The sequence below is a fragment of the Halichoerus grypus genome, chromosome 11 (genome assembly GCF_964656455.1).
Source record: "Halichoerus grypus chromosome 11, mHalGry1.hap1.1, whole genome shotgun sequence".
NCBI lineage: Eukaryota > Metazoa > Chordata > Mammalia > Carnivora > Phocidae > Halichoerus > Halichoerus grypus.
The window spans coordinates 4,387,877-4,403,345 of NC_135722.1; the positions used below are offsets into that span (position 1 = coordinate 4,387,877).

The 15,469-nt window shown below is 60.9% G+C and overlaps 1 protein-coding gene across 3 annotated transcripts in view; it reads right to left on the reverse strand.

Annotated features, from left to right (window-relative positions):
- Positions 1 to 251: 251 nt before the first annotated feature.
- The window catches only part of IGHMBP2 (immunoglobulin mu DNA binding protein 2), a 34,115-nt gene continuing 18,897 nt past the window's right edge, over positions 252 to 15,469 (reverse strand). Inside the window, exons 13-18 of one of the 3 annotated variants that reach the window (XR_013442255.1) lie at positions 13,865 to 14,749; positions 11,468 to 11,640; positions 8,781 to 8,981; positions 2,818 to 3,031; positions 1,403 to 1,558; positions 252 to 539 (exon numbers count right to left, since the gene is read on the reverse strand). Coding sequence is in view for 2 of the 3 variants with exons in the window: in XM_078057684.1 (XP_077913810.1) it covers positions 8,784 to 8,981; positions 11,468 to 11,640; positions 13,865 to 14,749 (1,256 nt within the window). In the remaining variant the exon portion in view is untranslated. Of the gene's footprint in view, positions 540 to 1,402; positions 1,559 to 2,817; positions 3,032 to 7,864; positions 8,982 to 11,467; positions 11,641 to 13,864; positions 14,750 to 15,469 lie in introns of those variants that run through there. The other 2 variants (XM_078057684.1, XM_036073404.2) reach the window with 2 other exon arrangements.

Here is a 15,469-nt window from a genome sequence, read left to right on the forward strand (position 1 = left end):
CGCCCGTCCTTGCTTGTGACCCGTTCCACCGACTGGCCGCAAAACCAGCCAACAGGAGTCGTTCTGTTCCGATGACAAAGCCAGTACTCACCTTCTGCAAAAACTAAGGAGGCAGAGAAGTACAAACGAGATAGTAAGAATCACACCAAATCCCAAAGGCGACAGACATTTACATTTTGGCCTTATTACGCCTCTTCATCTTTTTTGTGCATAGATAGGTGTTCCAACTAAGTCGGAAGACACTGAACATGTAGTTTTATATCCTACTTTTATTATTAAACGTCCACATTTGTGATTGTATGCTGTGATTATAAAACGATTCTACTGGTTGGCTTTACAATGTATCTGCAAAAAGAGGAATTCTTTAATGTCACAGAGGACCTCTGGGTACAGATGGCAGACGGAACTCCCGCGTCGACTGAGGTTCACCAGGGCCCGGGGAGGGAGGGACGGGAGATGGTGTGTCCCGCGCAGTTTCCAGATGGTGGTGATGGCTGCATGACAGTGGGAATGCACTCAGTGCCACTGAGCTGTGCCTTCTAAAGTGGTTAAAATGGCAAATTTTATGTTATTTTACCACAATTAAAAAAAAAAAAAAAGGAAGAAGCAATCAGATCCTCCAAGCCCCTCTGCTCCTCAGGGAAGCCTCCTGCCCAGTCTCAGGGGAGACTGTGTGTGCAGGTCTCCCTGTGCAGCGGGGTGCAGTGGGGCGCTGGGGATCCCACACAAACACAAGGGCGCTCAGCGGAGGCACGAATAGCAGCTGCGGAGACCCTGCCGCACCCCGACTCGGCCCCCAGAGCACCGCGGATCCGACAAGTGGGCAAATGTATGTTTACAACCTAATTAGAGGGGCGCCTGGGTGGCTCAGTCGTTAAGCGTCTGCCTTCCGCTCAGGTCATGATCTCAGGGTCCTGGGATCGAGCCCATCAGGCTCCCTGCTCAGCGGGGAGTCTGCTTCTCCCTCTGCCCTCTGCCCCTCCTCCCTCCTCCCTCCCCCCCTGCTCATGCGCTCTCTCTCTCTTAAATAAATAGATAAAATCTTAAAAAAATAAAATAAGAGGAGATGAATCGGCACAACAGTTACAGAAAATGTCCCTGGACAGAAGCACAAAGAGGCACCTCCCTAGCCGCGGAGGGATGGCCCCGAGTTGCGCACTCAAGTGTTGCCTGGAAAGCTCCGTGAGGCGGTCCCAGAAAGAGCCGCAGGGGCACGGCGTGTGCGCAGACCCCTGCACGGGGGTCTCACCCCACAGGGCTTCCTTGCACCACGTCTGTTCGCTCTGATCGCTCCCGCACACCTTATTCTAGTCCATTCATTTCACTTTTGGTTACAACCCTGGTCACCACCCATCACGCAGACTTCACGGACCGCCACCGGGAAAAGGAAAACAGCACAAACCTGGCGGCTCGGGCAGACACGTACGGGCGGTTGTCATAAAGTTCTGTGTTCCATCCGGCTAACTCCAGAGACCCTGCTTGTCTCCAGTATGACCCCTCTGACTGCGCGGTTGAGAATAAAGGCAGGAGGCTGGAAGACCAGGGTATCAGCCGGGATCTGTTCAGGAACAAGGGAAGCCACAGTGGGCGCCTCAAACCATGGGATCTGATCTGGGGCACTGAGGTCACAGAGAAAATAAGCACAGGAAGCAGTCACCACCTTTACCACAGGGAGGACAGGCGGGGACAGAGAGGGTGTCCAGAACTCAGGAGCTCACGGGACGGGACCCACAGAACTCCGGGGGGAGGGGACCGGGTGGCCTCTGAGGTCGGGCAAGAGGCTGGTTTGGGAAGCTGCCACTGCGGGGGGGACACCAGGAGGGACAGGCAAGTACAGGACCCCAGTCCCTCCTCCCAACTCCCAGTCCCCCTCTGGAGCGTCAGCCCAGAGTCAGAGAGCAGAGGAGAAAAGGTGGATCTGGAGCAGAAGTGTGTGGTGGAAACACCAGCGGCCCTGGGGTGACGAGCACGCAAACCACAAACCGGGTGGCTAAAAACAACAGAAAATTATTCGTTCGTGGTTTCCGGAAATCCAAAATCAAGATGTGGGCGCACTCCTTCCAAAGGCTCTGGGGTGGGGGTGGGGGGGTCCTTCCTGCCTTTTCCAGCTTCTGGGGGCCCCAGGCGCTCCCTGGCCTCTGCCTTTGACTTCACACGGCCATCTCCTCCTCTCGTGTGTTTGTCCTCTGTGTGCCTCTTAGAAGGACAGCTGTCATTGGATTTAGGGCCCACCAGCCCACAGGATGGTCTCATTCTTAAGATCCTTAACTATCTCTGCAGACCCTTTATCCAAATAAGTTCACACTCACAGGTTCTGGGTATTAGGACACGGACATATCTTTTGGGGGTCACCATTCAGTCCGCTACTGAGGAGCAGATCAGGCCACTCAGATTCAGACGCGGTGAGGTTGAGATGCCTCTTAAATATCTAAGTGGAGATGTGAGTAGGCGATCACTCGGAGTTGGGGGAAGACAGCAAAGCAGATCATCAGTGGGGAGCCCTCAGTGAGGACTGGGCATTTACAGCCCCGAGGCTGCACGGAGAGGCTCAGGCCCGGTCTGCGGGATACGAGCCTGGGACTGGACTCCGGTGTGCGGGGTTTATTGGGAGAGGCCACTGGGGAGGATAGGGAAGGGAGCGGGGTGGGCTCAGGGCAAATTAGGCAAAGACACGGTCTTGGCTGGAGACCACTGTCGTCGGCCGACCCCGCGGCGGCTCTGCTTGTCCCACCTGAGGCAGAGGGCTGGCCTCTGAAATCTGCCCTGTCCGACTTCCTGAGCCCCAGAACCCACGAGCATGGTAAATGGTGTTCGTACCACAGTTTCGGGTAAGTGTACCGTGCAGCCATGGTAACGGGAACAGCTTTTTCTCCTCTGATGAGTCACGCAGTCCTGCCCCGGCTTCTAGTTCCAGAGGGGTTGGAACCTGGCTCTGATCCCGCTTGAGAATCGGCCCTGTCCGTCCTGTCACCCACGGGAAAGCACCCTGCAGGCCCACGGTGTCCACGCCTCTGACTGCCCCGCTGGGTTTCTGGAAAACAGGGATGCTTATCTTTGGAGTGTGGCTCCATGTTTTTAAAACTTTTTCCATTTTGTGTATCACCGCTGAGTGTCAGGCCAGGTGGGGGCGGGGGGAGGGGGAGGGCCTCTCAGCATAAACTTGCCATGTCACCTTGACCTCCTACCAAACGGGCTGCCCTCCGTGCTGGGGGCTGGGGGCTGGGGAGCGCCCCCCGCCGCCCCCTGGGGCCCGAGCGTCCTGCTGCCTCACCATTCAGGAATGAAGACCAAGAGAGCACGACTGTTGTTCTCAGGCAGGCCGTGGCGATTCCTGTCTGGCCCAGAAGACAGCAGCATGTCGGCTCGGTGGAAGGGAGAGGCAGGGTCATTCCCGGCTCCCCGGGCCCTCCCCACTCAACAACGCACCGGCCACCCGCACGAATGTGTTTTCCCGTACATTCAGAGAGAGAGCCAGCGCACCGGAGGGGGGTTCTAGGGCTTGGCCCCATAGAGCTCAGTGGGGAGGGCACGGAGGCGGACGGGGAGGAGCAAGCCAGGAGCTCTGTCCTCGCGACTCGAGGACTGAGTGTAAGAGACATCAGGACGCTCCTTCATTCACTACAGAGGACGGAGCAGAAATTCCCTGCACAGGGTGGGCTGTGTGATCTCGCCCCGGTACCCCCACCCCTGCCCACAGCCAGGGCCACCAGCAGCCCCCGCAGCGTCGCTGCGCAAGCTGGAAGCTAGCATCCCTTCCTCTGAGTGGCCACAGCCTGAGGGCATTACTCCACGGAGAACTGCAGCCCCAACTCGCCCCCAAAGCCCACCCCGCATGGCCTGACGCAGGGTCTGCTTCGGTCCACCCCCCGGGGGCCACGCGGATGCTGAAGGTGCACGCTCGGAGTGAGGGCTAACACGAGTGTGTTACCGCCCAGGATGGTCTGGGCACTGCGCTCAGGGGAGGACAAGGGGCACGAGAAACCCTTCAGGGGGTCTGTTTCTCCAAGTCCTGAAATCCCTGTCTCATCTCACGAAAAAAAACCCAAGCATGGCCGCCCCGCAGAAGGAGAGTCACTTCTGATTTGGAGCAGATCCCGAAAACAATGGTTTCCAAATACTCCCGACCATATACCCCTATTAACAACATACACATAAATTAAACACCATGACCAAGTGGGATTTATCCAGGAGTACGAGGTTGGTTTAACATTCAGAAATCAACTAATGAGAGCCACCTGGGTGGCTCAGTCGGTTAAGCATCTGACTTCAGCTCAGGTCATGATCTCAGGATCATGGGATCGAGTCCTGCGTTGGGCTCCCTGCTCAGTGGGGAGCCTGCTTCTCCCTCTCCCTCTGCCCCCCACTCGTGCTATCTCAAAAAAGTTAATTAAAAAAAAACAAGTAAATAACTCAATGCACAAATAAACTCTCAGCAAACACAGGAGGGAAGGGAACGTGCCGGCCTGATCATCGCAGCCGGGCACGAGGGAGCCGGGCAGGGCGGCGGCCGGCAGAGCCCTCTGCGTCCCCCAATGCTCACTGAGCTGCAGGCCTGCAGGGGTGGACTTTATGACCTGGCGATCACACCTCAGGAGAGCTGCACGATGCAACCGCGCACCGGCCATCGAGGGCAGGGCAGAGAGCCGAGCGGCCAGGCAGCCACACACAGAAGGGAGCAAAACAATCCTCACACTGGACACCGAGTCCTGGCATATGACACATCTGCCTGCCCAGATGAGAGGTCTGCTTACTCGTTCCCCTTTTCCTCCAAGCAAAGAAGTTTCCAGACCAAATAAGGCTGCAGCTTTTGCAATGCTCCTGGCACACACCATAGTTCCTTTTAAGTGCCAGGTTATAACTCGGGCCTAAAACGTCCCAAAGCAGCATGGTGCCCGTCAGCCCCCGGTCCCTCCGGGTAACGATCCAAACCACCCGGGTAAACAGAGCGGGGCTGGCCCAGCGGCTGTCCTTGGCCCACCGGCAGGGGGTGAGGGTGAGCCCCGTTGCCCCCAAGGAAGCCTGGCGTGCCCACACGAAGCTGTACCAGCAACCCCGGCCGGCAGCTGATCGGCTCCTGGGGCCCCGGGCGCCCTCCCCTAGGACTGGAGCGGGAAAGGCTGTGTGTCAAACCCGCACGAAGCGCCCCTCCTAATGTCTGCAGCTTCGCGGACATTCCCCGAACACGGAAGCACCAGGCATGGTTTCGGGGGCCCTGTGACCTTAAAGCATTTCACCTGCACAGCAACGGTGGGAGAGAGGTCCTGTTATTTACCCACTTTACAGATGGGGAAATGGAGGCACGAGTCATGCAGCCCATATGGGGTGAATCTTGAAGGAACCCCCGGGGCTGACACGGCCCAAGCTGGGGCTCTATCCTGTGCCATACTGTCCCCTCACCCCAAAAGAAGAAAAGACAGGGCTCCCCGCTCAGTGCCCACCCAGAAGGGAATCCTCAGCCCCGGGCGGCTCCCCCAGAAAAGGCTGCGGCCTGCAGGTTGCCAGCAAGACCACCCTCACTGCCTGGGAAGATGTTTGGCTTGGCACGTTTTTTTCCCCTTTTTTTGGGCTACCCTGTCCAGGCCAAATGCAGGACATTTTTCAAGCAACCAGTTACAAACACTGTCCTAACAAGGTCTCCCTGGGACGAGAAACGGAAACTTTTTGTGTTGCAACCATCAACTCTGACATTTTAACGATGCGTCAAAACCAGCCTGCGTGGAAGTCGGTGGGGGAGGGTGAAGGCTCCGTGCAGGGGCAGGTGGGCGCGGCGGCCAGAGCGAAGCCCGTGCCGGGCGCTGCCGCAGAACCTGCTAACCCAGACCCAGGGCTTAGAACACACGCGACGCTGCCCACGGATCATTCCGTGGACGTGTCTGCACAGCTGGCGAGGGGAAGACTGTTCTCAACCCCGTCACCAAGGAGCAGACGAGCTCAGGGAGGCGGGCACTGGCTGAAGCCCCATTCCATGGAGAGAGCATGCCCACGCAGGGCCTTCTGATTCCGGAGGCCTCCGGCCACCCCAGCCCATGCTGCGTTGCCTTCCTTCCCCTACTTCAAGCTCTTCCTGGCAACATGGCCCACGGGAAGAGCACATGGATGAAGGTGCAGGACCTGCTCCTTCTCTAATGAGCAGAGGTGTCCTGATTCGGTACTGCCTCCATGCTGGGACTGGGTATGCCCAGTGGACCAGCAAAGATCATTCTAGCTGCAAGTGACAGAAACCCAAGGCAGACTTTCTTCAGCTAAAAAAAAAAGGACACTACTTCAGGACGCTGGGAAGAACGGTGTAGGGATCAGGTGTGGCTGGATCCAGGTGCTCAAACAATGTGATTGTTATTTCCCTACCCCTAGTTTTGGCTGTTTCCGTGTTGGCCTCCTTCCCTCCTACAGAGAGGCTTCTTCTCTGCCAGCCACTCTCAGTAAAAAGAGACAACATCTTTATATCAGCATCTGTGTGTGGACCCCAGGCTAGAACCTTGATGGGCCCTGTTCGGACTCTGGCCCATCCCTGAACCAGGCCTTGCTGTGGCCAGAGGATCAGAGCTTATTACCACAAAGACAGGGAGAAAAAGCAAGCAAGCTCAGCATGCAAGACGGCTGCCACTGTGTCCCTCAACAGTGGTGAGTCACTGCTTTGTGTGCACAGATCTCACCACCTCGCGACCTTGTTTACCACCAGCCACAGGCTGCTGGGGGCAGTGAGAACGGCAGCTGGCCATCGGGACACTCTGCGTGGTTCCTGCAGGCAGCAGGACCCCCGGTGCTGACACGAACCAGTGGACTGCGTGTGGCCCTCAAACACACACTGCCGTGGGGTCCCCACCACCTCCCCTTCCTGCACAATTCAGTCCTAGAGCCAGCTGACAGGAGCAAGGAAGGCGTCCACGTAAGGGGAAGGTGGGGGGCCACGGTGGCAGAGAGGACATCCGCGCTGGTAAGGGGAACGGGCTGTCCCTGGGAGAGGGTGGCCCAGCGCTGCGAAAGCAGAGCGGTCCAAGTGCGTGGGCCTGGAGCCGAAGACACAGTCAACAAACGTGCAGAATGAACGGCACTTGGGGGCCAGCTGCAGAAGGATAAGACAGAGGAGGCTCCTAAGGACAACACAGACATCTTTTCTTTTTTTTTTTTTGTTAAGGATTTTATTTGTCAGATGGAGAGAGAAAACACAAGCAGGTGGAGCGGCAGGCAGAGGGGAAGCAGACTCCCCGCTGAGCAGGGAGCCCGATGGGGGCTCGATCCCAGGACCCTGGGATCATGACCTGAGCCGAAGGCAGACGCCCAACTGACTGAGCCACCCAGGCGCCCCAGGACAACACAGACGTCTTGAATGCCTGGTCAGGGAGGCTGCGGTCACAGGGACACGAATGGTGTTTAGGGTCAGCAGGTGCAAGGTGTGAAGAGGTCTGGTGGCGGGGGGGAGGGCAGAGGACATTCCAAGTCGGCCGAGAGCGGGTGGTCAGACCCGGGGCCGTGGACGTGAGGGGGAGGCAGCCCCCAGGGGAGCGCCGTCTATGCCGCCTGCCTCTTTCTTCCTGGGGCAGCAGCCTCGCTCCCAGCACCTCTCCACAGAGGCAGGCTGGTTTGTACCAGCTTACAACTCCAGCCTTCCCGATTTCACACTTTCCTTCTAACTGGTAGAAAAGCCAAGGATTTTTTTCCTCCCCTCTGGCATCTGTGAACAGGGACAAGGCCCCCACAGGGGCCCTGCACGCCCACCTCCTTGCTCCGAGTGCTGCCAGCACCTTCTGGATGCCCAGCGCTCGGAGCAAACGTGGGCTCGTCTTGAGCCCCAGGACACTCCAGGAAAGGGACAGGGAGCAGGAAGGGGGAAGCGCGTTCACCGTAGACACATAACCACACTACGGGCGGTGTGCATAGATCTTTATTTTACTCTTTAATTTATACCCCGCTTAAACAAACAAAACTCTGAGACTAAACTGCGACATCCGCCTGAGGTTCTCCCCACTACAGCAGCCGGCAGAGAACGCTGGAGAACACCTGTGGGAGGGCTCGGCTTTGTGTCGGCCGCGCCGCCGCCCTGTGACAGCTCTTTCCTGCGACCGCCACCCGCGAAGGGCTCGCTCGGGCCACGCACCTCGGGGGCACCTCCAGACCGAGCAGGAGCAGCCTGAGCTGTGTCTGCCGCCCTGCACGAACAGGACGGGTCACCGCAGCCGGCAGGGAACAGGGCACAGACGGAAACCGGCCTCGGCGAAGTCAGCTGCGTGGGGACACACGGGAGAGGCACCCGGCGTTCTCAGATGCGTGATCTGACTTTTCAGGTGCTCTCCCTCCTTCTGGTGGCCTGAAAGCTGGCCGGCCCCCAACGGTGGGAATTTCCTTGTACGAAGCTTGAGGGGGCACTGGGCTGGGGCAGTCTGAGGGGGACCCTCACAGCAACACCCCCCAAGGTTCAGATGGTGGGATTTCAGTTCTGACTGGGAAGGAAGGAAGAGACTGGGAAATGGTCCAGGGCAGAAGAGGGACGGGACCTGCCCGGACCGACCCACACCAAGCCCAGAGAGAGGGCCACGTGGCAATGACCGCATGCCCCAGGCACCCTCCCCCAAGAGCTGTCAGGTTAGAAGAGCTCATCTCCAGGGTCCAAAACCTCCCCCTTCCTCCCACAGACACCGTGCCCCACCCGGCCCTGGTACAGGCAGGCGGGCCAGGCTGCACACCGTCACGGGGAGCAGCTACAGGAAAGCAGAAAGCAGCCCTGCTCGCCCTCACAGGTTTTTTTCAGACAGAAGCTCTGGAGCTGCGTGTGAGGAGCTCACCCGTCACTTCTCCTTCTCATTCCGTTTACTCTTCCTCTGGCTGGTCAGCTCATCCAGCTTCTTACCCAGCCTCCTCTGGAGCTGGGCCCTCTTGGCTGGGTCCAGGGACCTGTCCTTGGTCCCACTGCCGGCGTACAGGACTCCTTCCCGGCTGATTCTCTGCCGGGCGTGGGCACGAGCCCTCTCCCCACAGCCATGGATCTGGGGGGACACAGCAGTCAGTGCCGAGCCAAACGGGGACAAAGGCCCTGCAATGCTGCCCATCGCAGAGCTCGGGGACCATGAAGCCCCAGCACGAGGTCTTGGAGGGGCCCCCTACTCCTCCTGCAGCCGGACCCGGTCCTCACCAGCAGGCTGCCGGGGTGGGGGGCACGAGGGCGCAACCACACCCCTGCCCTCAGCTCAGCCCGAACCGTCCTCCGTGCACATGGTGGTGCAGGGCCAGATCCCCACACCCTCCCTGACGGGGGGTGACGTGCACACACCCAGGGCCCCCGGCAGCAGCGTCTGAACATCAACACGTTGGCGACGTGCCCTGCAGCCACGCTGCCCTTCCGTGAGCACGCGGCCCAAGTACAACCACTGTCCCCTCTGGGCCAAAAGCTGCGCTCTTCAATCTGCCCCCAATGCTAGGCCTGTGGTGGGAGCTCCGCAACGAGCCCGACCCGATGAAGTGCCCCCGTGTTTCCAGGAAGCTCTCACGTAACTCCTTCCGTTTTTGAAAGGACAGGAAGAAAGACGGAAGGAAACCCTCCGAGCCTGCCCAGTGCCCGGCACTACAACCAGTGTGTGTCCCGGGTTCTGTCTAGAAAGCCCGTGCTAACCCGCCGCACAGACCAAGGGTGTTCCCTTGGGAACTGCCGGGTGGGACCCAGTTTGGACCTCACTCATCGGCGCCCCCAGCCCTGTGCGCAGCTCACCGAGACCCCTGCGGCCGGCCACCCGCGCAGTGCCTGTCCTCCCCACACGGGGTGTCCTCACCCTCGCCCCTTCTGGGCGGCCCCAGGCCCACAGGCTGCCTGCCACAGCTCTCCCAGAGACAGCCGGGTGGCGCCAACCTCTCCACGTGGCCCAGGATCCCACACCCAGTGCCCCCCACTCCTCGCCGCACCCAGGTCAGGGGGCTCGGGCTGAGGCACACTGCTCACTGCACGTGTGGGGAGAGCGGCTCGGGCTGAGGCTGAGTTCGTTTGCCCATGTCGCAAGAGGGGCAGGTGACAGGGCTGGTGCTTGCGGCCCAGTCCCCGCCGCCCAGCCCTTGCCATTTCTGCAGAGCCTCAGCCCACAGAACGTCTCTGAGCAGGGGGACTTGTGGCCCTGCCCGCAGCCAGCACCTCTCGTCAGACGGGACACGGTGCTGGTGCTCCCCGCGGCACTTCCGGCCACATGGGGAACATGTGCTCCCAGAGGCCGGGAGCTGCTCCTGCAGCGGGAGCCGCCCAGGGTCTGGCACCTCCCTCCGCCCCGCACCAGGGACCCACAGGCCACGCCGGTAACGCCAGCTGCTCGCCCAAACCTCGCACCTGACGACGTCTAAACGTCCTAGATAAACAGCGTTCCAGAACACCACACGCTTTGTCAACGGGCACGAATACAAACTGCGCACACGAGCGTGTGTCAGGAGGGGAAAGTGTGTGCACGCGTGCAAGGGGGAGGGAGAGGAGCCCCTGCCCGGGAGGAGGCCCCTCTAGGCTAAGAGGTGGCAGAGCTCCCTTTGGCAAGCAGCCCCACCCGCTGACCCAGTGGGGCACGACCAGCAGCCCCGTGCAGCTCGTCCAGGACGGCGACAGCCCAGGGACCACACGCCCTCCCCACACCTGCCCCTCCCGCCCTCCTCCGAGAGCCCCACTGCACGTCCCATCGGCCCACACCAGAAACCCACGGGCCCCTCCGGGTCCTCCTTCCCCTCTCCATCATGACCCACAACCCGTTCAGGGCCCAAGCCCGCCGCTCCGCGCTCTTCACGACCCACCCCAGGACCTCCCAGCCTCGCCCTGAGCCGTCCCTGCGCTGCAGGCAGGGCCCCGGCAACATGGTGGTGCCGAACCCCCAGGGCTCGACTGCTCAGGGCGCAGGCTTCCCAGCCTCCACGCCATCACCCTGCCTCCTGCTCTGCTCCCAGCTGCACGAAGGCACCCCCGCCCCGGGGCCTTCACACATGCCCTCCCCAGCCCAGCCCCCACCCCCGCCGCCAGCTCGGCACCGGGTCCTCCCTCACCATGGTCAGCACGCGGCACCAGACGTGGCCTCATGCCCAGGTCCCACAGGTCCTCGCCCCCCTGGGGCAGAGATGAAGCCTGCTCTGGCCCCCAGCTCCCCATGCCTGGCAGAGGAGATTCCCATCCAAATGGGCTCAAGAAATGAACGAAAATGGGCACCCAGCCCATTTCAGACCGCAGGCCAGAGGCCCCACCTCCCACCTCCCCTAGGCTAATCACTGACGGACCCCAAAGACACTGGAACAAAATGCTCTCTGCCCAGAATTCCCACCAACTTGGTTGCGACCTGGCAAGTGTGACGTTTTACTTCCTCACACCCGGATGCATTCAAAACAAAGCAGGGGTCTGTGTCCGTCCGGAATGCCCAGTGCTCGCGGCCAGGCACCACTGGTGTGCGGAGCAATCTGCCCAGAGCCCTGCAGACACCGCCCCCCACCGCCGTCTGAACCCCGGGAGGGGCCGCCGTACCTCGGGCAGGTGGTGGCTGAGGCAGAAGCGGCGGCCGCAGTGCAGACAGAGCTGGCCCACGGTCACGACGCTGGCCGTGCACTTAGCGAGGCTGCACGTGTTATCAGCCTTGATGGCGGCCGCGACCAGGGCCTCGAAGTCCTCCTCACCAGGCAGATCTACAGCCGCGTGTCCTAGCGGAAGAAAAGGGCCACTCAAACAGGGAAGAGCACAGACGCCGGACTCACGGCTGCCCCACCGAGCTGCCGCGCCCAGCTTCCCGATTCCAGTTCGCAGTGAACAGGCAGATGACCCTCAGTCATGCTCGGTGTCTGTCCAGCCTAGAGCGGCCCTCCTTCAGCGAGCTAATAACCGGTCCCTGCCGGGAGGTGTGGGCCGCATGCGGACCTCCTAGAAGGGGCTGGCGGTGCATGGAAAGTGCCCCTGAAGAGCCCATCCTCTTTCATCAATAGAACATCTAAACACGACGATGTTCCTTACGACGTTAACCGTACCGGGGAAACGACAGCGTATTTGGATGAACCACGGCGTATTCGCAGATCACAATGTTAGGGGACCTCAGCACTCCTGACCAGGTATGTAGAAATCTTTCGAAGTTATCAGAAAATGCTCACAGGCGGAAGAAAAACACGAGATCACGTATGAGTGCAGTTCTGTGAAACACACATGTGTACCCCAAACACCTGTGCGTGGACGTGCAGGGAACACCGGGAAGGCATCCGCCAGGCGGCTGTCGCCAACGACCTGGGGCACGGGCACAGACAAGACGTGCCGGCGTGCGTTTTCCCTGAGTTAATTCTTCACACTCGGCATGCCGCAGAGCCAGGCACCCGGGCCAGGATGGTGGGCCATGGTGGGGACCCAGGGGCAACCGTGAGCTCAGCCCCACTGGCCTGCAGGCGCCTCAGTTGGCCACGGCCACGCCAGTCCCTCCATGCAGGTGCGACTCTGCACGGTCCCCTGCAAATGGGGAGGTGCCCCTAGCCCGCCCCCCCAGACGGGCTGCAGAGCTGCTAGGCTCTGCTGCACTCACATGGGCCCCGAGGCAGGGGAGGGACAGACGTGCTGAGGCCCAGGAGCGGTACCAGGAGGCTCGCACAAGGCCTGCCAAGGTGCTCGCTGCTCGCCGGCGTCTTCAGGAAACAGGACGCAGGGACCAGGCACAGTGTTCAGGCCCCAACCCAGAAATGAGACCTCACAGAGTCCTGACCACTTATCCCACAGCACCTGTGGTTCCCCCAACCCTCCTGAGTGGCAGGCAGCCCTTGAGGCATCCAGTGGTACCCTTCCCTGAGGGGCCTCCAGCCATGGCCCCAGGAGCCTGCTCAGACTGGCTCTGCTTCCCAGGGGCGGGGACCTCGGCAGAGTCTGGGGACCAACTGGACAGGTCATGTTCGGAGCCTGAGGGGCAAGATGAGTTCTGAAGGTAGCTGCTTGAATAAACACTTCAAAACCGAGCGATGCTACCATCGCCTAAACAGGGCGAAGTCTCCCCAGGACCCTCTGTCCTCAAGTGAACACACCACACACCCCCAGAAGGCAGGCCAGGTCCTCCCGTCAGTGTCCCAGCACCTGCCCTTCACGGTACTAACCTCCTCTCGGTGTGGTTTAGAAAGGCACGTGACATTTCTTCCCTCTGCCTCTACATCCGCCCTGGAGAGCAGGGGTGATCTTACTCCCCAGCACAAAGCTGGGCACGTGGGAGCTACTCACTAAACCCCACATAATGAATCAGCTACAGCCTCAGGGCCCTGAAGCTGCTTTCTAAGACCAGGAGTCATGCCCGCGCAGCTTTGCTCACAGGAACTCAACGAGAGAAAGAGGACGCGCCTGGCTGTGTGGTCCTCCTCGGAGAGCAACGACAGCTGGAGTAAGAGGTTACCCAGAGGCCTCCAGAAAACCCAGGTCTTCAAGCTCAGTGCCCGTGGATGCTCAATCACAGTGCGGGACGGGGGGCAGAGCAGAGAGCCCCACGGAGCACACGAGCGCGCAGCCGCCGCCGCCAGGATGGGAGCCAGGACGCGGGCCAGCCGACCTGCGAGCCTGCTCGGGTCCCAGCGGAACACGGATGAAGCCCAGCACGGAGGTCTGCGATTGCCCGCAGGCTCCTGTCCACTGTCCTCGTCTCCTCTTCCAGGCTCTTCCCCTGCAGTAAGTGCACCCCAAGGGCCTTCTACCTGCCAGGCCCTGCCTGAGGACCTGGGGACGCCAAGGTCACCGTGACCAATCACTGCCCTCAAGGAGCTCACACCAAACCAAGGCGCAAGATGCAGAATCAGGGCAGTAGCACCAAGAAGCCCTGAACCTTTTTGAGGGTGACAAGCGGGCTTCAGGTGGGGCAAACACCCCAGTTAAGGGGACACCAGGCCTGTATTCCCATTAGATGAACCCCCTTACCTTTTGCTTCTTTCTTCTTCTTCTTCTCTGGTAACGTGCGCGGCCCGGAGCGCGAGGCCTGCTGCCCGTCCTTGGCCGGCCCCTCCTTGGCTGGCCGCTCCTGCCTGCTCTTCTCCCTCTGCAGCCTTTCCAGGTGCAGGGCCTTCAGATTCAGGGGGTCCTGACTGCTCTGCTCCCCAAGAGGGGGCTTGCTCTGTGTGGGGCTGGGGGCCGTGGGCCTGACAGGGGCTTGGCTGCCGGCCCCTGCTGGAGGCTGTAGGGCTGGCGGGGCGGGCGGGGCTCTCTTGCTTATGGTGATGAACCTCTTCTTCCCTTCCCCGGTGCTGTCATGCCTCAGCCCATGCTCTTCGGCTATCTGGTGGATCCACATCCTGTCGTGGGAGTTCAGGGAAGCAGGAAACTCCAACTGAGTTTTCTCACTCGCCACAAACTCGGCGATCTTGGCCCTGAAGTGTTCTGCACGGTCTCCGCTCCCTGCTCCCTCTGGGCTGCCTCCGTTGAGCCTGGGCTGAGAAGGGACCTCAGGGCCCGAGGGCTTCCCACCCGGCCTCCTCCGCTCCAGCCCCTCAGCTGCTCTGGCCTCCTGGGCCCCCTCCCGCGGCCGGCCCCCAGGAGGCTTCCTGGCCAACGCCGCAGAGCCGTGGGGCTTCGCGCCAGCTCGGCCGTGGCCCTGGGAACTCTCGTGGGAGTAGTTTTCAGGGATGATGTCGTCAAGATACTCAAAGGCCGTGCGCACTTCCCCGTGCTCCGTGAAGTGATCCACCAGGGTCTTCAAGAAGGTGTGCTTGCTAACGGTGTGAGAATCACACACGACCGCCACGTGGCGCCGCGCGCGGGTGACAGCAACATTGATCCGCCGGTCCTCGGCAAGGAAGCCCACTTCGCCTAGGAATGAGCCAGGGGTGAGTGGCAGAGCGGACCCAAGACTGAGGAATGGAAAACGGACTCTTGCACCCGAGCAGTGAGGATCACCAAGGGGATCACCAAACAGCCCTCCTCCACCGGCCACCAGCCCGCCCCCACACCGCCGCCCGCGCAGGCGTCCTACAGTCCGCCCAGGGCCTCCCAATCCGCCTCCACCACACGTGGCCGGCACGTGGCAGCTACCAAACCACTGCTCATCTCCAAGTACGACCTCCTCCCTCAGCCCAGCCCAGAGAGTAACCGCAGCCAGCAGCGGGGAAAGCGTGAGGGACGCTGCAGTACCCTAGCTCCCTGCCACCCCCTCCCCACTCTCTCATCCGTCCTCAGCCTCCCACTGAAGGCGCCTTACAAAGCCCAGACAAGCTGCTTCTGGGTACACCACCAAAAGGAGCGGCCACACACCGGAGCAGTATAAAAGCCAGGCCCTGAGGCTAACTGCACCTTGAGGCCAAAAACCAAGCTCTGTGCTTCAGGGGCCTCCCCGGCCTGGGCAGGGTGTCCAGGCGGTCCCCGAGGGCGCGCCCGCACGCCCGTGCTGTTGGCCTCTCGCTCTGTCCCCTCTGCCAGGAGCACCGGGCCCCACCCTGCAGCAGCCCAGGGACCACTCCTGCCCCCTGCGGCACTGGCCCCGAGCGGGCTCCGTCAGGGCCCCACTGCCCCCCACTCCCTGCCCGCTCTCTC